Source organism: Rhamphochromis sp. 'chilingali' (genome assembly GCF_963969265.1).
Source record: "Rhamphochromis sp. 'chilingali' genome assembly, chromosome: 12".
NCBI lineage: Eukaryota > Metazoa > Chordata > Actinopteri > Cichliformes > Cichlidae > Rhamphochromis > Rhamphochromis sp. 'chilingali'.
This window is the reverse complement of record NC_137939.1, coordinates 30,899,432-30,917,966: the sequence shown is the minus strand read 5'-3', so window position 1 is coordinate 30,917,966 and position 18,535 is coordinate 30,899,432. Positions and strand designations below refer to the sequence as shown.

Genomic DNA, 18,535 nt, shown 5'->3' with positions numbered 1-18,535 from the left:
ATTAAAAATGCAAGCTGGTGCAATGAAATTAGGCAGCTCATCCCTCTGTGGAAAATGAAATATGAATTGTAAAATCGTTTGCTATCAGCCAATCTGCCTGGAGAACTATTTCGACTTCAGTTTCACCAGAAGATATTGTAGGCTTTTACATAAAGCTACTGAAGAATTATATTATTTCTAGTTCATAAATGTCTTTGCAGCATCTCGTTAGTTGTCTTTGTGTTGTGCTCGCATTTTGGGAAGACGCTTGCTGTCATGCTCGTGTGTTTCGTGAGCTATTCGTGGAGCTGCAGTGTTTAATGTCTTTGTGCAGATGTTTTACGTTCGGCATAGGACAGAATGCTTGCAGGAGGCTGGTGCAGGGGCTGGCGACAGTTTCCAAAGGAACAGCGGAGTTTCTCGCTGACGGAGAAAGGCTTCAGCCCAAGGTACTAATTTCCAGCTTTGTGTTGCTCTCCTAACAACAGCCAACTATTCCGAGGGCCGCTGGAGAGCCATTATGCAGAGGTTTCAAAGCACCAAGTGTCCGCCACTGATACCAAATAGGAAATCATATCTCAGAGACACAATTCACTTTATGTTTTGGTCAGAGAGAAGCTGGCTTTTATAGTGGAAAGTCTTTTTTAGTTGGCTTGTTTTCACTCCACAGATGATAAAGTCCCTGAAGAAAACCATGTCTCCTGTACTCAGCGACATTTCCATCGAATGGCTCTTTCCTGAAACCAAAGAAGTGCTGCTCTCCCCTGTGGGCAACACTTTTCTGTTTCCAGGGGACAGTCTGATTGGCTACAGCGTGGTTTGTGATGCCACCCGCTATCACGACAACCCCAAATCTGTAAGACACCTCTTAAAAAGTGACAAATGACAGCATGCGTGTTGATATTCTGTTTTGTAAACACTTCAGAAAAGGAACATCAGATCACACCATGTTTTTCTTGTGTTTATGTTCAGTGTGATAAATCATTTAATCATTGAAGTAAATCCTGATGGATATATATAAAAATATAAAAGCAGCTCTAAGGAAGCTTTTAATCAAACCTTGTGAAAAAGTCTCTTTTTGCATGTGTCACCTACTCAAAATCGAAACAGGATAAGAGGAGGCGATACAGCATGATGCGCTCTGTTGAGTCAGCCAGCTCAGTGTTTTACCACTCTCAAGAAGAGGACCCAGTGAAGACAGCTGGTGACAATCTGGGTTCACACAGGGAGGGCCATTCTGGAACTCTGTATGATTCCTACCAGGACTCCATGATAGACAGCAGCCCTGTCGGCACAGACCATGACCCCATGGGTAAGAACTTACGGCAGAAATGAGTGGTTGACTCCTGAATGAGGGGATTTCTGTTTTTCTAAACTATAGGTTTGCAGAATGTCAATTTGTGTGCTCCTATTCTTGCAAATTGCTGTAATTTAGGTGTAACTATGATTTCCATCCCAACTGCTGAAGTGGTGTGTTAGTCAGACTAAAATGTTTGTTATATGATTGACAGGAAATTTTGCACAGGTATTCACGGAACCCACAGGATGAGTCATATTGAATTTTATGATCCTTTGACATTTTTCATCCAGCGCTGCTATGAGGTTTATATTTGTGGTTTTGATTGAAATGCCTTGACAGCTGTTGGATGGATTGCCCTCAAATTTAGTGCAGACATTAATGTCATCCTGAAGGTTTTTAATAGCTGTAGGTGTCCTTTAACTTTCTATAAGGTTAAAAACAATTTGTCTAGTACTTTGCTTTATCACCGAAAACAAGCAAAACTATTCCCAAACCCACCAGTCTAATTATACCTCGAAGTGTAGGAGGTGAGTGTGCTGATACGCTAATCTAATGGTTCTCAAATGTTTTCTGGCATGTCCCACTTTGGAAGCTGAAAAAAAGTTCATCCCACACGCCACAATTTTTATTGATTGCAATGAACAAAGGATCCATGTTTTATTACATTTTACTTAAATAAAAGTGCAAATCAGCACAGACTCACCTTAGTTTCACTTTATAGACTTTACCTGGCTGTTTATGATGGCTGCCCCACAGTTTGAGAACAAATGCATGAATCCAAGCATGGTAATATTGCCATTTTTGGCAAGTTGCTATGTGCCTGGGAAGGTTCGCAGTCATCCAGGTCGTCGTAGTCTAAGGAGCTTGGAAAGAAAAGTATCTGGACTTCTTTAAGTTTTCTTGAAGATGTTTCACTTCTTATCTGAGAAGCTTCTTCAGTTCTAAGCGCAATTGGTGGAGAATCCTCGATTTTAAGCCTTATGGGAGTGTCCACAAGAGGGTCATGGACCCCCTATTGATCTTCTACCTAACCATGAGCCAAGGTGTGAAAACGAGTGTAGTTCACAATCAGCCAAGGTTTCAGGTGAACCCATTGTGATGAGGTCAAAAGGCCCAGGATGTTAGTGGGTGTTGAGGTTTCTTGGAAGGGATCTCAAAACTGGATTATAGATGGCAAACAGTTGGTGCCTCAGTTCAAAGATGGTCATTCACAGTGGACATAGATGGCTTCTTTCACTCCTCTTTCAAACCGTCTGTCTTCTCTGTCCAAAATGTGAACATTCGCATCCTCAAAAGAGTGACCTTTATCCTTTAGATGCAGATGGACCGCCGAGTCTTGTCCCTTGGAGGCGGCTCTTCTATGTTGTGCCGTGCATTTATGAAGTGGCTGTTTGGTCTCTCCAATGTAGAGGTCTGAGCTTTCCTCGCTGCACTGTACAGCATACACTACGTTGTTAAATTTGTGAACTAATCAGATAGTTTTAAAAGAGCTCAAAGTAGGGCGGTTGTTCCCAGACTATGGGGCATAAAACCTGCAGTAGGAGTTCTGCAGTAAGGCTAAGCAAGAATGATGCATTGCCCTGCACTGCCAGAAAGGCAGGGAGTAGTTTGTAAAAGGAATGCCAGGTTAATATCAAGCAGATGATGAATCATTTTACAAATACCAAAACAAACACTATAACATATGGAGAGCCTTATCTTACCATTGGCTTACCCACACGGTGGGTAATGAAGAGAGAACACAGTGTGCTCAGAGTCTCAATATATTAGCTTCTGACAGCACAAAGCTGAGAAAGGTAGGACGCCAGCTGAAGCCTTTGTTTGTCTATTTTTTTTTCTAATGTTGTATTTCATTTTTACTTTACAGCGAGTGCTTTGTCTATAAATCAGGGAGTTTGCAACCAGGGATGTAAGTGTGTTTAGGTCCATTGGAAACAAATGTGGTGAACTTGGCATTTTGATTTAGTAATTACCATTTCAGTGTGGTGGAACCTACAATTATGTGTTTCACGGTGTTGTGAATTCGTTATCTTTGTAATTTTGCGGGCTTTTTTCATTTTTGAACAAAACATCAGGTTTAGATAAGACATCACCGAGAAGGCGTGCCTATAGTACCAACCAGATATCAGACTACAACCCAGCAAAGAAGGTCTACACTCCCAGTGACTCCAGCTCTGTGGTGGTGAAGAATCCACTGAGGAGAGCCAAAGTCCAGGAGCTGATAGGCCAGATGAGCCCTGAATATGATGCACAGTGGAGGAATGACTACCAGGTGAGCTTTAACAGTAACAGCTTCCTTTTTAGTTTGCGTTTTAACTGATTTAACGGCTGAAACATGAGCACAAAAATAAACCACTATCAGCTGTACAGGCAGGAGACTTTGATGATGATGGAGTTGTCATGATGTCATTGTATAGAAATTGATATTTATATTCAGACCCTGCTGACAATTAAACCGAGTCTTGTCTGGACTGAAGTATAATCAAGGACGCACTAATGCGCTCTCTTCAGTAATGAAGGGCAAAATTTATGAATTGCAATTAAGTCCGACTATTACTCGGGGAGCGTGTCAGTATAACTAAGCAGAATTCACTGGACTGTAAAGAAATTATCTTCTCTTGTGAATCCAGTTGAGGATTCAATATATTCTTGCTTGATTAACTGAGTAAATATAGCACATTTCAATTTTCTGCACAAATTAAAAGACTAATATAAAAGATTTGGAACCATGCTGCGATGGCCATTCTTCCTTTGTTACGCTGACATTTTCTAAACTAGAAAATTGTCAGTTGCCCTGTTGCAATACAACGCATGGTTTGCAGAGTCCTTATGTAATTATTCACTTGAAAGCCCCCTGAAACCTGAGCCTGAGTGAGCACACAGAAATGACCAGAATTACAATTAGTAGGCGAGGTTGCAAACCTTATTAGACCTGTGATAGGACCAGGGTCTTTCGAATTAAAACTCCTTCTATTGTTTTCAGCCGCAGCTGGCAAGTCTGGGTACCACATCTACCAGGGGGCGTTCTGCCAGCTGTCACAAGCCGCTCCTTCAACAGGAGCTCTGTCTGCAGCAGGAAGCCGACTCTGAGCATCATTTTCATCCCCAGCCACAGGACGATCCTCCGCCCAGCGGCGGCAACGTGACGCCTGTGTCTCGCAATGCTGCCAGGGAAGATGGATCCAGATCTTCCACAGACAGCCCATCTCTTGGGAGCATTGGAGACACAGGTGAGAGGGAAAGTAGAATTGTTTTGCATTAGTAGAAATCTCTAAAAGAAAGTAAACATTTTGAAGCTGGCCTGATTTTTATAGTGTAGCAGCTAATGGGTTGAATGCGGAGTGCATCGTTTTAGAGGGGCTTAATTACAAATGCACTGTAGCAGTAAATTAACAGAGTTAGAGAGCTAGAGGAGAACATAACCTCCATCTGTACAAATATATGACTTACAGTGAGAAATTGGCTAGGGCAGAACGGTGGTTAGCACTGTTGCTCCACTGCAAGAAGGTCCTGGGTTTGAATCTAGAGCTGGAGTTAGATAAATATTGGCTAAACTGGCTGTAGATGTGAATGTGAGTATGTATGGTTGTCTTTTTCTGTGTTGACCATGTTAAAAAAACATATTTATTTTTTAAAACATGTTTAAAAGGGGATGTTCATATTCAGAGGGAACCCGTGCCACCTTAAAATGATGGACCTGTCCATAGTTTACTTGGACTGTGGTACACATGTAGGGCCAGCACAGAGCTCCAGTGCTGCATCAACAACAGTTTAAGCCATAAAAAACACAAAACAAACAAAGGACAAATCTATAAAATGTCTTTATTAAGTAATTAACAAATATGTAAGAGGTCAGTGTGTCACCGCTTCCCCAATAAAGCCACCAAATGCTGAAATGCATGAGACCTATGTTCTGTAAGAGCCTGGGTTGGCACCAGAGCTGGATGGGCGATCGACTTTGATAGAGGCACATTTGATTCAGCTCACTTTGCTGTTTCATTAAAAAAGAGAAACGTGAACACAATTTAAAAAGATGCATGTCTTAAGAAGCATAGTATAAAAACAAGAGACGTTTTATGATGAGACAGAAGTAGATTAATGAACTCATCACATACGAGGTCACTGACTGTGAGCACAGAATATACTCAGAATATTAAGATTTGTTTTGCAATTTTCAGGTCAAATCATGCTGTAAAGCCAGCTGCACAAGCTGATGAATAACCTCTTTTTAGTTCCAAAGAGACACATGAGGGCTACTTCCCAAACTCTTGACTTACATAGGCCCATCCACTCCAAAAAACTCCAGTGTTCTTGTTAGTTAGTGACCACAATTGGAGCACATGTACTAAGCTGCTATTACCCAAACAATTGACTTGAGCTTGAGCTGCAATACCTAATTAGACATGAGAGTGTTTTAACTTTTTCATTATCAAAACTGTACTTGTAGTTGCAAAAGTATGTCAGTAGAATTCAACCGAATTCAAAAAGTGACCTTTTTTGGATAGGCTTGGATCCCAAAAGTCCATAATGTTGATGTTGGCAAGAGTGCATTTAAAAAGCTTGTGTGTGCACGTGAAAGAGAGAGGGATAAACATATATGAAATGTGCTACAAAAGCTGAGATGCTGAGATGTGACATGTTTGCAGCTTGGATTGTTAAGGGCAGTGTCAACACAGGCCAGCAGGGAGTCAGGAGAATAGCATGCTCAAGCATGGCATGAGGTAAACATGATCGTAAATCGAAGCTCTGACACTCAATTCACGGGAAGAGCAGGAAATGTTTTTCAATGTCTGGGGACAAAGCACAAAATTATCTAGGAGATGAATGATAAACAGAAGAGGTAGAGTTTTAGAAAACAGTTATTAAAGTAGAAAATCAAGCAGACAGAAGAGCTTTGGAAACAGGAAATAAATTAATTCAGCACAAATTCAGTTCCATACGAGCAGCAGCAGGTAATAAGCTTAAGAGAAATAAGAGGTCCTCGCACGGTGGGATTGATAAATCCACATCAAATCTTGCTCCTGCGATGTTTCAGATGGTTATGGACACCAGTTGTGCCGAGCAGAAACCCCACAGGATACCCACGCTGCACATCTGGATGCTGCCAACCAGCACAAAGGTGACTGCAAGGCTGTGGTGTCTGGACTGCTGTGCGGAAAACCAATGAAGTGGGAGGTTGTGTTTGATATCGAGCCCTTTCTGAATGGCCGTGAACGTGAGGAAAAGGTTCACGAGGAGCTGTGGAACGAGACCTTCCACCACCTGGCCGGCCGCTCCATCATCAACGACTTTGAGCACATGGCCGATAAGGAGTGTGAGATTGAACACGGTGAGCTCTATGGGGATTCCAGTGTTTAGAAGGAGACGGGGGTAAATTTTAAGATTAAAAGACTTTGCAGCAGTAGGCCTCCTGCTAATTCAGATTTGATATTTGGCTGTCTGTCGTCTGGTTTTGGCATTTTAGATATAAAACTTTTCACGAATAGTTTGACATTTTGTCTTTCTCACTTTCTCACCAAAAGCTTTTAGAGAGGACTAACATCACTGTCGTGTCTATCCATTAGATACAGTGTTAGGTGGTATGAGGTCCTTTAGAGATCCTGTTATGGGATTTTTTTCCCTTTGCATGGAGCCAAGTGAGCTGTTTCTTCCTCTTTCCAAAGCAGTGTAAATTTTCTGATTTACTTCCTTACCCGAAAGTAAATAAGTATATGTCATTTATAATTTACTAATGTTTGGAATGATTTTATTTGATGTTATATAGTATTATATATAATGCTCATTGTGTTTCACAGGGTCTGGCAGGAAGTACCAGTTATACGGTATTCACACCAGCAAAGCCTGCAATATACTGAGCAAATACACAGCGTTTGTTCCCATTGACCTGGACACAAATGAGTATTTGCAGACATGTATTGAATACTTAAACCCTGGTAAGTAACACAAATTAGGTGTGACAAGGTTCCCTTAAAAAATGTTCAATCAGCTGCTTATTTTTTTAGAAGACTGCTGCTGTGCCTGACACAGCAATCTAAAGTGTGATATTTTTAGAAATGCCTTTTCTTTTCTTTTGCAGAGCATTTAGAAGAAAATATCAATGTCATTCTAACATCTCGCTGTCAAATATGAAGCATGAGATGAAAAAAAGGAAACTTCCTATGGCATTTATAGTCATTTTTTCTAAAACATCAGTCTGAAAGAGTATCTAGCCTTGATATGGGTATTTCAGGCACAGCTCATTGACATAGCCGCATTAACATCACACACTGGTTTCAGTATCCACATTTTGAGGATTAAGCATTAGTATTTTGGCTACTATCATATTTCTTTTGGAGCCAGACGCCTGTACAATCCACAGAGACCAAAAACATTTTGTGTACCAAGCTGTAAATGCTGTAAATATACTCAGAATAACAGTTTAACATGTAAGTCTTGGAGCCAGCTTTAAGTGACACCTGAGGTACTTTAGTTTTTAGCACGTCTATGGTGGCTTCATTTTTTTCAGCTCCTGTGGTTGCCCCTTGTTTGAACCTTTCGCTTGTGAAAAGCAGTCAGTCAGAAGAAACCTGTCTTAAAGGAATCTTTGCCTTTTAAAGGAAGACGTGCTAACACGACATGTTTCAGACAGTCAGTGACCTGGAGAGCTGCAGTAAAGCTCACTATTGGGTTAACTGGGATTAACTTGAAGTGTGAATTATGCAAAGCTGCTCCAGGAGAGTCCAGAGCTGGAATTCAGCATGATAGGCTACCAAGAGCCCAGAAGCGATTTGGCAAATAGAGATCATTAACTATAAATTAAAGTAAGTGGCATGTAGCAGAAACAGACAAACAAACAAGACAAACTTGTGATTTAAAGTGGGTGGATACAAAATAACCAGGTAGCCTCAACCAGTCAAGCCTCTACCAATGGGAGTAACAGATATCTTTAGTAAACATAGGATGGCATGTAAAAGGGGCTGCTTGCACAACCAGAGTGACGGAAAAGAGAGTGAGTAAATTTGTGGCAAAAGATTTTGTGGGCAGCAATCTACTAAAATAATTCAAATAATAAAAACAATCACTACTTCCTCCAGTTGAACATGGTAAATTTTACTCTTATTAAACAAAACCACCATGAGTGAGTGGGGCAATGTACACCATATTATTTTAAACTTCTTACCTAATTATATATACTTTTTTTCTTAAAATATCTGCATGCATCTATTATACTGATACTGGTTCCTTTCCTTTTCCTGTAAAATGCACTAATGTAATTTATAATTTACTATTTTCATTCATGTTTATGCAGAAAGGGATCATTTATACTCTATAAATACAGGATAGAAACCCCCAAGAATTCTGCAACAATGGATTTTGTTAGCCATGACTGACTGCAAGACATCGCAATGTAATAATTCAAAGTTGAAAATTACAGTAAAATCAAAGCCTATAATGTTGAAAAACATATTGTTGCCACACCACATTACCAGCATGTCCAAAAAACCTCCCCAAAATCTGTGAAGCAGGTTTAAAAAAATAATGGTAGAGAACATTTTCATGATTAAATTTCATGTCTAGAGTTTAAGTCCCTCTTCTGGTTACTTAAAGGTTAAAATGTGTCTATGCAGCTTAAATTATCCCATGTTTATAATAAAGTGCAGATTTCTTTCTGTCTGAATTACACATCAGATGCCCACAGCAGGCTTAAAAAATGTCTCACGATCAAAAATTTGTTTTCAGGTGATGGTCTGAAGAGGAACTCACACCCCAGCTCTCGCTCAGGGAGCAGAAAGAACAGAGGTTACTCCATCGGGCTTGGCCGCTCTCAGTCTGGCGGCATGTCGGAGGAAGTCGAAGATGTCCTGCTGCACAACAGTAGGCTGCATTTTTTTATTCTTGGCTCACATTTCAGTCCTAGGGAAGGCACTTTCATTTCAATAGCCAGCTAGAGATAAAGTAGAAAGAAATGAGACATGAAGAGGTCTTTTATTCTGATGCAAGCATGGAGTATATGATCAAAGGAAGCAGTTACAGGAGCATTATTCAATGAGGAAAGAATAAGAATCATATTTATTAACTGAAATCTTGGTTTATTCAACAAGGGAAAGGTTTCAATCTTGCTTCACCAGCTCTGGGAGCTGTGAGATGTTGAGCTCGAAAAGCCGAGTGCTACTTTACATTAAAAATAATCCAGCTTCAGCAAAGGGTCACAACATTTTAAACTGATTTTTCAGTGGTGGCATAGCAACAGCGGGAGCTAAGACGAGCACGCCACTCGAACATCTGCTAGGCACTGCCGGTCAAAAAAAGAACGTGCACAGATACAGATGAGTTGCATCAGCATTATTAGACAGATACCACCCTTTTTCCACAAAAGAATGACCTCTTAGGTTTGGAATGATAAGAAATAAAACTGAGCACAGCTGACAGTTAAAATCTTTTTCATCATCGTCTCAGGTGGAGAAGACGGCGTCTCTCCGTGCAGCACCCCCTCCTCCGCCGGCTGGGAGAAGTGTAGCTTTGCGGAGGGTAAGTGTTACACATCAAACAGTCAGTGAGTTTGCTGTGCCCCCTCAATTTTCCCTCCACGAAGACCTTTGACATGCACTGTCTGGCACTTTGTTGTCGTTTTCTCTGCGGCGCGGCCGCACTGGTCCAAATGAGAAACATGAGATTATTGACATTTTTAGTCCCTGTGCTTGTCAGTGACGACAGAAGTCGACAGAATTTGGTGGCTTGTATTGACAAATGCCGTCTGGATCTTATTTGGAAAAAAATAAAGAAACAAACAAGAAGAGTTTCACCTGGAGAGGAGAGGCAGCTATGTCTTCTGCTGTCACTTATATATCAGTGGGTGTTTTTCAGGCATTTATTATTTCACACTTAGGAGGGAAAACTAAATAAGGTGAAAAAAATGCACTCCCTCACTTCTCTCTTTTCCCTTGGCTAACTCTGCCTCTCTTTGTGTCTTGCTGTCTCCAAGTCTCCCAGAGGAGTCCCTCTGTGACCTCCGACCAATCACAGAAATCGGTGGAAAGCCTTTTTTCTGCCAGGTGGGTGATTGGAGGCTTGCTGGCTGAATTAATGTGCTGAGGCTGTGCTACCACTACATTAGGAACTAAATGGGTATTACAATTCGACTACTTCACAGGGCAGAAAATATTCTTAACATCATCTTTATCCATTCCTGTCAGCTGATTTTGGCTTTTAGCGTAAGCTGTATTGAGGTTAATGTATCAGTTGAATGCAGGGTATCATTAGCTGTGACCCTGAACTGAGTTACAATTTCTTCTCCTCAACACAAAGAGTCCACAGCCATGCTTGCAGCTCTGCCAGGATGTGTTTAGAGCTGAGACACCTAGGTTATACAATGTGCTGATGCCTGCGCAGAGTGAAACACTGTTCAAATGAATGAAAGAAAGAGGCCAGATGGCATAACTGTAAAAAATATACAATATTTTCAGCTGGTCTCTAATGGAAAATCTCCATAGCACTGGATGAAAATTGACTGATTGAAATAGCTGAGTGAAGTCTGACTTTTGCTCACCTCATCACAAGTGGCCAATCATGTTAGTTAGAAAAATTTTTAAGAAAAATGTGTTTGGCTGGAGGAGGAAAGATTTGGAGGTTTGCATAAGGGGGTTACTTCTGGGAGAGTATACCACTCTTGCAGGTAGAACATATGTGCTGAATGATGTGTAGAAAGTATTCTCTGAATCAACTCAAATTGTGACCTGATTTTGGTGTTAAATAACAGGTTAAAAGAGAAAGTTACTTAGATACAACCATACTTAATGGACAATGGAGATTTGTTAAAACGAGCAGTCAAGTTCAACATCTAAATATAACAGATTTAGCCATACGGGCAAATTTTTGTCTGCAGTTGCTTGCAGGTTAACATTATTCTTTACTAGTGAAGAAAAACCAAAAGTACAAAAGGATCTGTGCGCCGATAAGAGACAAAATCATGTAAATGTTGAGACATTTTGCAAAGAAAATAATTTGAGATTATGTATATAAGTCAGATAAAGCCACTGCTACATCACTCACAGAATCTAAGCTGAGCATGTTGGTCTTACCCATATTACTGTAGTTAGATCAAATGTTGAAGCTGATGGGTGAACATGATATACTGCATTCTCAAATGAAATAACTCTGAAATCATAAGGTAGCCGTGCCCTAAGGCATACCCTGCATTTTTGTCTCTTTTTTGACCTCACATGGGTACAGTGGGTTATATGTGTTTTTATAAAATACAATATAAATGTTATACAGTTTGTTACATAAATATTTGGAAATTTTGGGTAATCTTGCATCTCTACGTCCCCACAGTGGAAATTTAATGAAGAAGTGCTTGAACTTTAAGCTTATTTCAAGGGTTTAACAAAAGTATTGCATGAACGATTTATAAATTACAGTCACATAGACTCAAAAGTAACTGGACAAACTAATATAATTTTAAATATAAGAATTGTTTGTAATACTTGAATGAAAATAATTTGCAATCAGTAGACTGCATAATGTCTAAGACCATGAAAATGGGTCTCTTTGCCTTTGGTTTTGTATTTAATAACTAATAGTTTAATAAGAGGTGGTGTCTTTGAGTGCAAACAGGTGGATATACAATTTCTCTGCTTAGAGAAGCTCCTTGATTGCTTTTGCAGTAGGTTTTGGGTCACTTTCCACTTGCACTGCGAAGCGCTGTCTGATCACTTATACAGCATTAGGCTAAATTGGAACAAGGTATATTGCTGTGCTATTTTTTCCAAGTATTAAAACCTTAAATGATGTTAGTTTGCCTAATTATTTTTGAGCCTTTATGCATCAAAAATGTAATTTGTAAATAGTGGTTTACAAAACCTTTGTAAAACCCAAAGGTGAGTGTGCAGCGTTTGATTTCAAATCCACAATGATGGAGTACAGAGAGAAAATTAGAAATTACAGAAACACTTTCACCAAGACTTTAAACTAGTGATTGAGACCATAAACTCACGAGGACAGTGTTTACAGAGCTCATAAAAAAGTGAGCCGTGTTGTTATTTTCTCATAGATTTCTATACAGTTGTACTACTTCAGGAGTTGCCCCCTAATGGTCATATAAAGGAATGCAGATATAAGGCAATTCTTCACTGATTTGACTTTTTATACCTTGAGGGTAGTTCCCCTTAAAATGTATGTGGTCTGTGCAGTTTCATATCAATCCAATAAACAGTCATTGGAGATATTTCTGCATAGACGAAGACATTTTCCATCCCTAGAAATGGAGATGCCCAGAGGCTAAAAAAACCTCATTACCTGTAAAAAAATAATTTCCCATTTTTTATTGGGTTATAAAACATGTAAACTTTTACATAAAAGAAAAGAAAGAAGTTGTTGCCATTCTTTTCCTTCACAATCAGTGGATTACACCTAATGGTGGTTTGTGTTTCACATACTTTACACTGTAATTTACTTCTGCACCCCCCTCTCCTCTTTAAGGCTGGCCCTCAGCAGGACTCGTCTGCTAACTCGAGCTGCCAAAGGATTCATGTGTCGATCTCACAGCAAGTCTGGTGATTCAATTGGAGAGAGCGACAACGAGAACAAAGACTACATTCCTCTGGTGGGCTGCAGATCTTTACATGTGAATGTTTTTTTAACGTACACTAACTCGAGCTGACAGAGACTGTGAATCTGTCAGAGGCTGTTTAGACAGAGCGAACAATGAGTTCGCTCGTTTATGCTGCTTTGAAGAGCCCTGAGGCGTAAGGTGCACAGCATGTAAGCATGCTGTATTGTAGATTTAAATGTAGCGTGTCTGTAGTCTGACATTATATACACTCAGAATAAAAGAGACTTAAATGAAATTTCTTTCTGTGTTGCAAAAGAAATGGGTATGATTGATGGATTAATAGGGTGCTTATAATATGAGCATTTAATATTATAAGACCATGACCCTCGTTTCCACTAACCAAGACCTTAAAGGGAGCTCTAATTGTTCAGCACATGGCACATTGTCCGTATATTGTTTGGCACTTCCCAGATTCAGTGGAATAAAGTATGTGTCAGAAATGAATAGCTGTAGAATAAAAGATATGTAGAATAGCTGACGATGAAATGATTTCCTCTTCTTGTAACAGCGAGGAATCTTTGGTCAGAGCACCTCACAACAAGCTGTTGATTGGAGCAGAAAAAACCCCACATTGCAGAAGAACATCATGAATATGAATCAGCTGTGGACTTGCTCCCTTAGTCCTTATTTTCTATTGATACGCATAAAGACAAACACACAGTCTGCCAACTGAAACTGATTTTAGATGCTCTCCAAATACATGCTGCCCTCTGCTTCACTGCTGAAGGATTAAAGACTGCAGTAACTAAACAAATTAAATAATTTTCTGTACAGGTGTTGTTGCAGTTGGCTTGTGGTGCATTTCCCCTGGACGCAGCTCTGTGCGATGCCATTAATGTGCCCATGGACAAGCTAAAGTGGACGTCCCCCTTCACCAGTCACCGCACCAGCCTGGGCCACTTGTCTCACTCCAGCAGCCGCCGCGCTGAGAGTGCTGATGACGGATGCAGATCACCGTTTGAGCAAGAAACATATCAGCAGCCTGCAGATCACACCGCAGGCATTCACAGCCTGTCTCATCTGTCCAGGAGCACCTGGACGGATGCTGGTCCCTCCTCGTTAGCCAGCCCATCTGCCGCTGCCAATCCCCCGCTCTCCACACTCTCCCGGGTGGATAGTGCACAGAGCTCTGGGTCAGGGGGCTTGGAAACACCATCGCCTGTAGAAAGCATGGTGTGGGCTACAGCGGTGGCCCTTGCCTGGCTGGAGCATAGCTCTGCCAACTATTTTATAGAATGGGAACTGGTAGCCGCCAAGGCCAGCATGTGGCTGAGTGAGCAGGACATCCCAGAGGGCCGAGATTTAGCATCAGTGAAGGCTGCTGCCAATCAGCTCTTCATCATCCTCAGACACTGGGATGAAAACCTGCAACTGAACATGCTCTGTTACAACCCTAACAGCGTCTGAGGCCTGTCAGTCCAAGACTGCAAGTACTCAAACCCTAACGATACTATGCTAACTGAGGCCATGCTATTCTCTGATCAGCAGTTTGTCCTCTGGAGTCTGATTTTGCGTTGCAGTTGTGAACAATGTGTGTTTTCTTCTGTTTGTGTGCTGTTCCTCCAAACATATCACAGGCTCTTCAGAGGAACTACAGTGTGTGCAAGCTGTTACCTCGCTGGTGCCATATGCTGTATCTGGATCACTATTAGCAATGGAACTATCCAAGTTATGCCACTGATTTGAGTTTGAAAGAGAAGAATGCCAGTGTTAAATTTGTAGCATGCCATCAACCATCATCATCTGAGAAAAGCTATTACTGTCATCACATTGATGTAACAAGGAGAATGCTGCAAAACTATGGTAAGATCAACTGTTCCACTAATTAGTACACGCCATTTTTACAACAGTACAACCTTTTCTGAATTGTTTGGATTGTGCTGAGGGGAAACAAATGTTGAAAATAATAATCTGGTTACTTGCCCTCAGTACTGGCACTCTTTTCTAATGCTCGGTGCCATTACATTGTTAGTACTATTTGCCATTTTTGCAGTTTAATTGTAGCAGAGAAAGAAAAATATGCAAAAAGCTAGAGAAAATATGACATAGGTTAACAATTTGTTTGAAAAAAAAATATGTGGTATATGTGGGGAAATGTGTGTATCTCTCTAGCATGTGATTTACTGTCTATATTTCATACAGTTTTTATTTTCCCGTACCTGATTATAACTGTTTTAGAGTATAAGATTTATTATTTCTTTTACTTAAAAACAAAAACACAGATGTGGAGCTGGATGCACCAGCGGTTTGCAGGTTCAGAATTATCCTCATAAGCTGAAGGTTTGCTAAGTAATAAGGAAATTTACACTAATTTAACTCTAATTCACACAGAGATCTTCCCTGTAATTTACCAGGTTTAACTGCTGTAAGCTGACATAAGCATTGTTATTAATCTGCTAGAATAAAAAAGTGATTACGCTTTAAGAGGTTTTTCTAAATGAAGCTTCTCAAAAAATAGCACGAAACCTACAGAAATAATTAGGCTTTTAGCACTAAGGACCACACTTGACTTAAAATATATCAAAAGCATTATATAGACAAAAGCATTGGGCCATGCCTCTTAAACTTTGAATTCAGGTGCCTTTTAAAATGGCTCATTCTAAAGAACCCACTGAATTCAAACATGGTACTGTAACAGGATGTCATATCTGCAATAAGTCAGTTTGTGAAATTTCTTCCCTTCTTGCTGATTCCGAATCAGCTGTAAGTGGTATTATTGCAAAGTGGATGTGATTAAGAGCCACAGCAGCTCATACAAAGTGGCAGACCATGTAAAGATGCAGAGTGGGATGGCTGAGTGCTGAAGTGCATAGTGCATAAAGTGGCAAACACGGTGCTGACTTAATACCTGTAGAGATCCAAACCTCCACTGACATCAGCACAAACCCTGTGTGCTGAGAGCTTCAAGGCATGGATTCAATGACCAAGGAGCTCCTGTAGGAGGGGATTTGTATTTCTGCATTAATAAATCAGTGCTGTACATGCATCATAACTGCGAGCTGTTCTGTAAACCTACGCTGTAACCTTTGCCATAACCTGACATGCTGCTCCCTGGAAATGTAACTACACGCCCCGTTGATGTAGCCCTCCCCTGTTGTAATTGGTCCGTTCAGGGAATCCTCCCCTGAGTTTCTGGTGACCTTGCTGTGGTTTTTGAATGAATCAATGGAGGCATGTGCATACAACGTTGGGCTCTACAAGGATTCACTGCAAAAGTCTAAATCAGTCTAAATCAGCCGTAATGTGTAGTTGGCCCAGTTATTTTGTCCATGTTGTGTTTTTATGCACTACATAAAGATGTAGGAAATACAATAGTAATTGCTAGTAGTATGGTATAACAGGCAATAAAGGAAGCTAAAAGTTATTCTGTGATACTGGCTGGAGCACACCTGTCTGTAAACATAGCCGTCATCTTTATCTCAGTGTTATAGCTCTTAATTTTCATTATTGGGTCTTGCACAGTTGCAAACTGAAAAACTCGGACCATAAAAAGAGAGACAGACAGATAGAAACAGCCAAATTACTAGAAATTAGTTGCACATCCTGCTGACATCATAATCACATATAAACATATCTATATATATGCACAATTAAATTCAATACTTTTCTTTCCCCAGAAAGAGCTTTACTTTATAAGTTATGTTATTTGAATACAGATTTTTTTATTTCAAAGAACAACTCACATTTGAAAACACTGTTTTAATATGAAATCCCTCCCAAAACTATAATACAAATTCTGGAGAGATCCCACTGTGGACTACAGGTGGATGCTGGGGTGTTGTAGAGTTGAAACCAGTAGACATCAATGCAGGGTTAGATGGTAAGTTCTGCATCTTAAATGGGCTGCCAATTTGGGAGTATGTGTTTGGTATATGATGGGAGAGCGAGGCATGTTATGTGTGCACGATGCAATCCTTAATGAGTTTTCAGGATTTAGTTGACTTAAATATTTTTTTATTGGAAACTATTTATTTGCACATTATAAAGCAAAATCAAAAACGGTTAAACCCACTTGTAATGATCTATAATTTAATTATCACTTATGTTGGACCTTGGATTTGCAAACAGCTGGTGCTGCCTACTCCCCAATAATATGTACAGTGACCAAAAGTCCTGCTCCTGAAATCAAAGATGAATGGCCCCTGCTAATTATCACTGTCAAAGCTTCTTTACCTCAAGTGCCTAAACAAGGTTTAAATCAGCTGAAAATGTAAAACCTGTTCATTGCAGTAACAATTGGTTCATTTAAAAATATATACACAGTCGATACCCTTCTTTCTGCCTTTTTTATTCTTCCTTTTCAGTCCATTTGAGCATGTTTCAGTATTAATTTTCTATTTTTTCCCCCTCGTTGCAGTGTTGCTTTACTCAGGTATTCCTTTTTCCACTCAGGCTGAGTTGCATACGTCCGTCTGCATGAGCACAGGTGTTTATGTTATGGTGTTTGATGATTCAATTGCCACATTGGAGGCAGTAGTGCAGTATTTCCCTCTCTGAACTGAGAAATACAATGTAGATGTCATATAGTAATATTTTTGTCCTGTAATTGCAGTATTTAGTGCAGCTGTAATTGAAATAAGTATTTTTTATGTACCGAGTCAGGTGTATGGTGCAGTATCTTTCAACTTGCTGTTCGTGCCTTTATAAATGATTGTTAACTGTTTGAGGCTGCTGAAAGCTTTTGCTGTGTCTTTATAATTGTGAATGCTCTGACCAGCTCTGAAGGTGCATGTAATAAAGTAAGTCTACAACCAAAGAGCTGGGGCTCAAGTCATTATTGTTCCTCTGCTACCATGAAGGCAGACCTCATGGACTAATACTGTGACCCTTGTCTTTTTAAGGATCTCCTGCTATGCTGATAATTCCAGGTTTACCCATCGGTTTGTCTCACTAATCTTCCTCCAAAATGAAGGAAGCACAAATGTCAATTACCAGTGGAGATGTCCATTTTGCATATACTTTATGGTGACTGGACAGTAAGTGCTGTGGGGCAAACAAACATGAACAATTTTTATGTTGATATATTGGCCAGTAATGGCTTTAGAGAAATGTCATCAAATCAAATCATATCATGTAAGTACACCACAGAGAGCACTCGATGAGCTGAGGGAAGCCACTGATTTCCTGGGCTTCCTACCTGCAGGAAATTCTATATTAATAGACATACGATTATTGCCAATATTATAAAAATGTAACCTGTAGTCAAGCACCACAATAAAGCTCTACAGAACATCTTCAGTCACATTGGTCTCACAGCCCTGTCTGACTGTGGCCTGCTGTTTATTTCAGTACATCAGAAAATTACTTGGAAACATGACACCACGGTGGCCATAAACCAGCTGTGAAATGGAGAGATTTTATTAGCGAAAAAGGATACGTGTTGCACAATGTGAAGAATTAAACTGGGAAAAAAGTAACTCTGTATGTACCTCTAAACCTATCAGTATAATGATCACCCAGCCACAAGTAAGAGCCCCACAGAGGTGCTCTTCAAAAGGAAAATCAGAAGGAAGCTCCCAGAAATATTACCGTCACAAAAAGATTTGGAGACAAGACACAAAAATCCTTAAAAAAAAAAATCAATGGTCTACACAGGCAACAACACAGGGCAAAAATACCACCTACGACCCTACAACTAAAACACAAGGTTTTACACCTTATACATA

The 18,535-nt window shown here is 40.1% G+C and overlaps 1 protein-coding gene across 1 annotated transcript in view; it reads left to right on the top strand.

Annotated features, from left to right (window-relative positions):
• The window catches only part of vwa5b1 (von Willebrand factor A domain containing 5B1), a 31,995-nt gene extending 14,419 nt beyond the window's left edge, over positions 1 to 17,576 (top strand). The window contains exons 11-22 of the mRNA XM_080899749.1: positions 314 to 428; positions 650 to 835; positions 1,090 to 1,291; positions 3,355 to 3,551; positions 4,263 to 4,509; positions 6,315 to 6,608; positions 7,075 to 7,212; positions 8,999 to 9,133; positions 9,716 to 9,787; positions 10,242 to 10,311; positions 12,737 to 12,860; positions 13,644 to 17,576. Of these exons, the coding sequence (XP_080755875.1) occupies positions 314 to 428; positions 650 to 835; positions 1,090 to 1,291; positions 3,355 to 3,551; positions 4,263 to 4,509; positions 6,315 to 6,608; positions 7,075 to 7,212; positions 8,999 to 9,133; positions 9,716 to 9,787; positions 10,242 to 10,311; positions 12,737 to 12,860; positions 13,644 to 14,276 (2,413 nt within the window). The 3' untranslated portion in view covers positions 14,277 to 17,576. The remainder of the gene's footprint in view (positions 1 to 313; positions 429 to 649; positions 836 to 1,089; positions 1,292 to 3,354; positions 3,552 to 4,262; positions 4,510 to 6,314; positions 6,609 to 7,074; positions 7,213 to 8,998; positions 9,134 to 9,715; positions 9,788 to 10,241; positions 10,312 to 12,736; positions 12,861 to 13,643) is intronic.
• Positions 17,577 to 18,535: the final 959 nt, after the last annotated feature.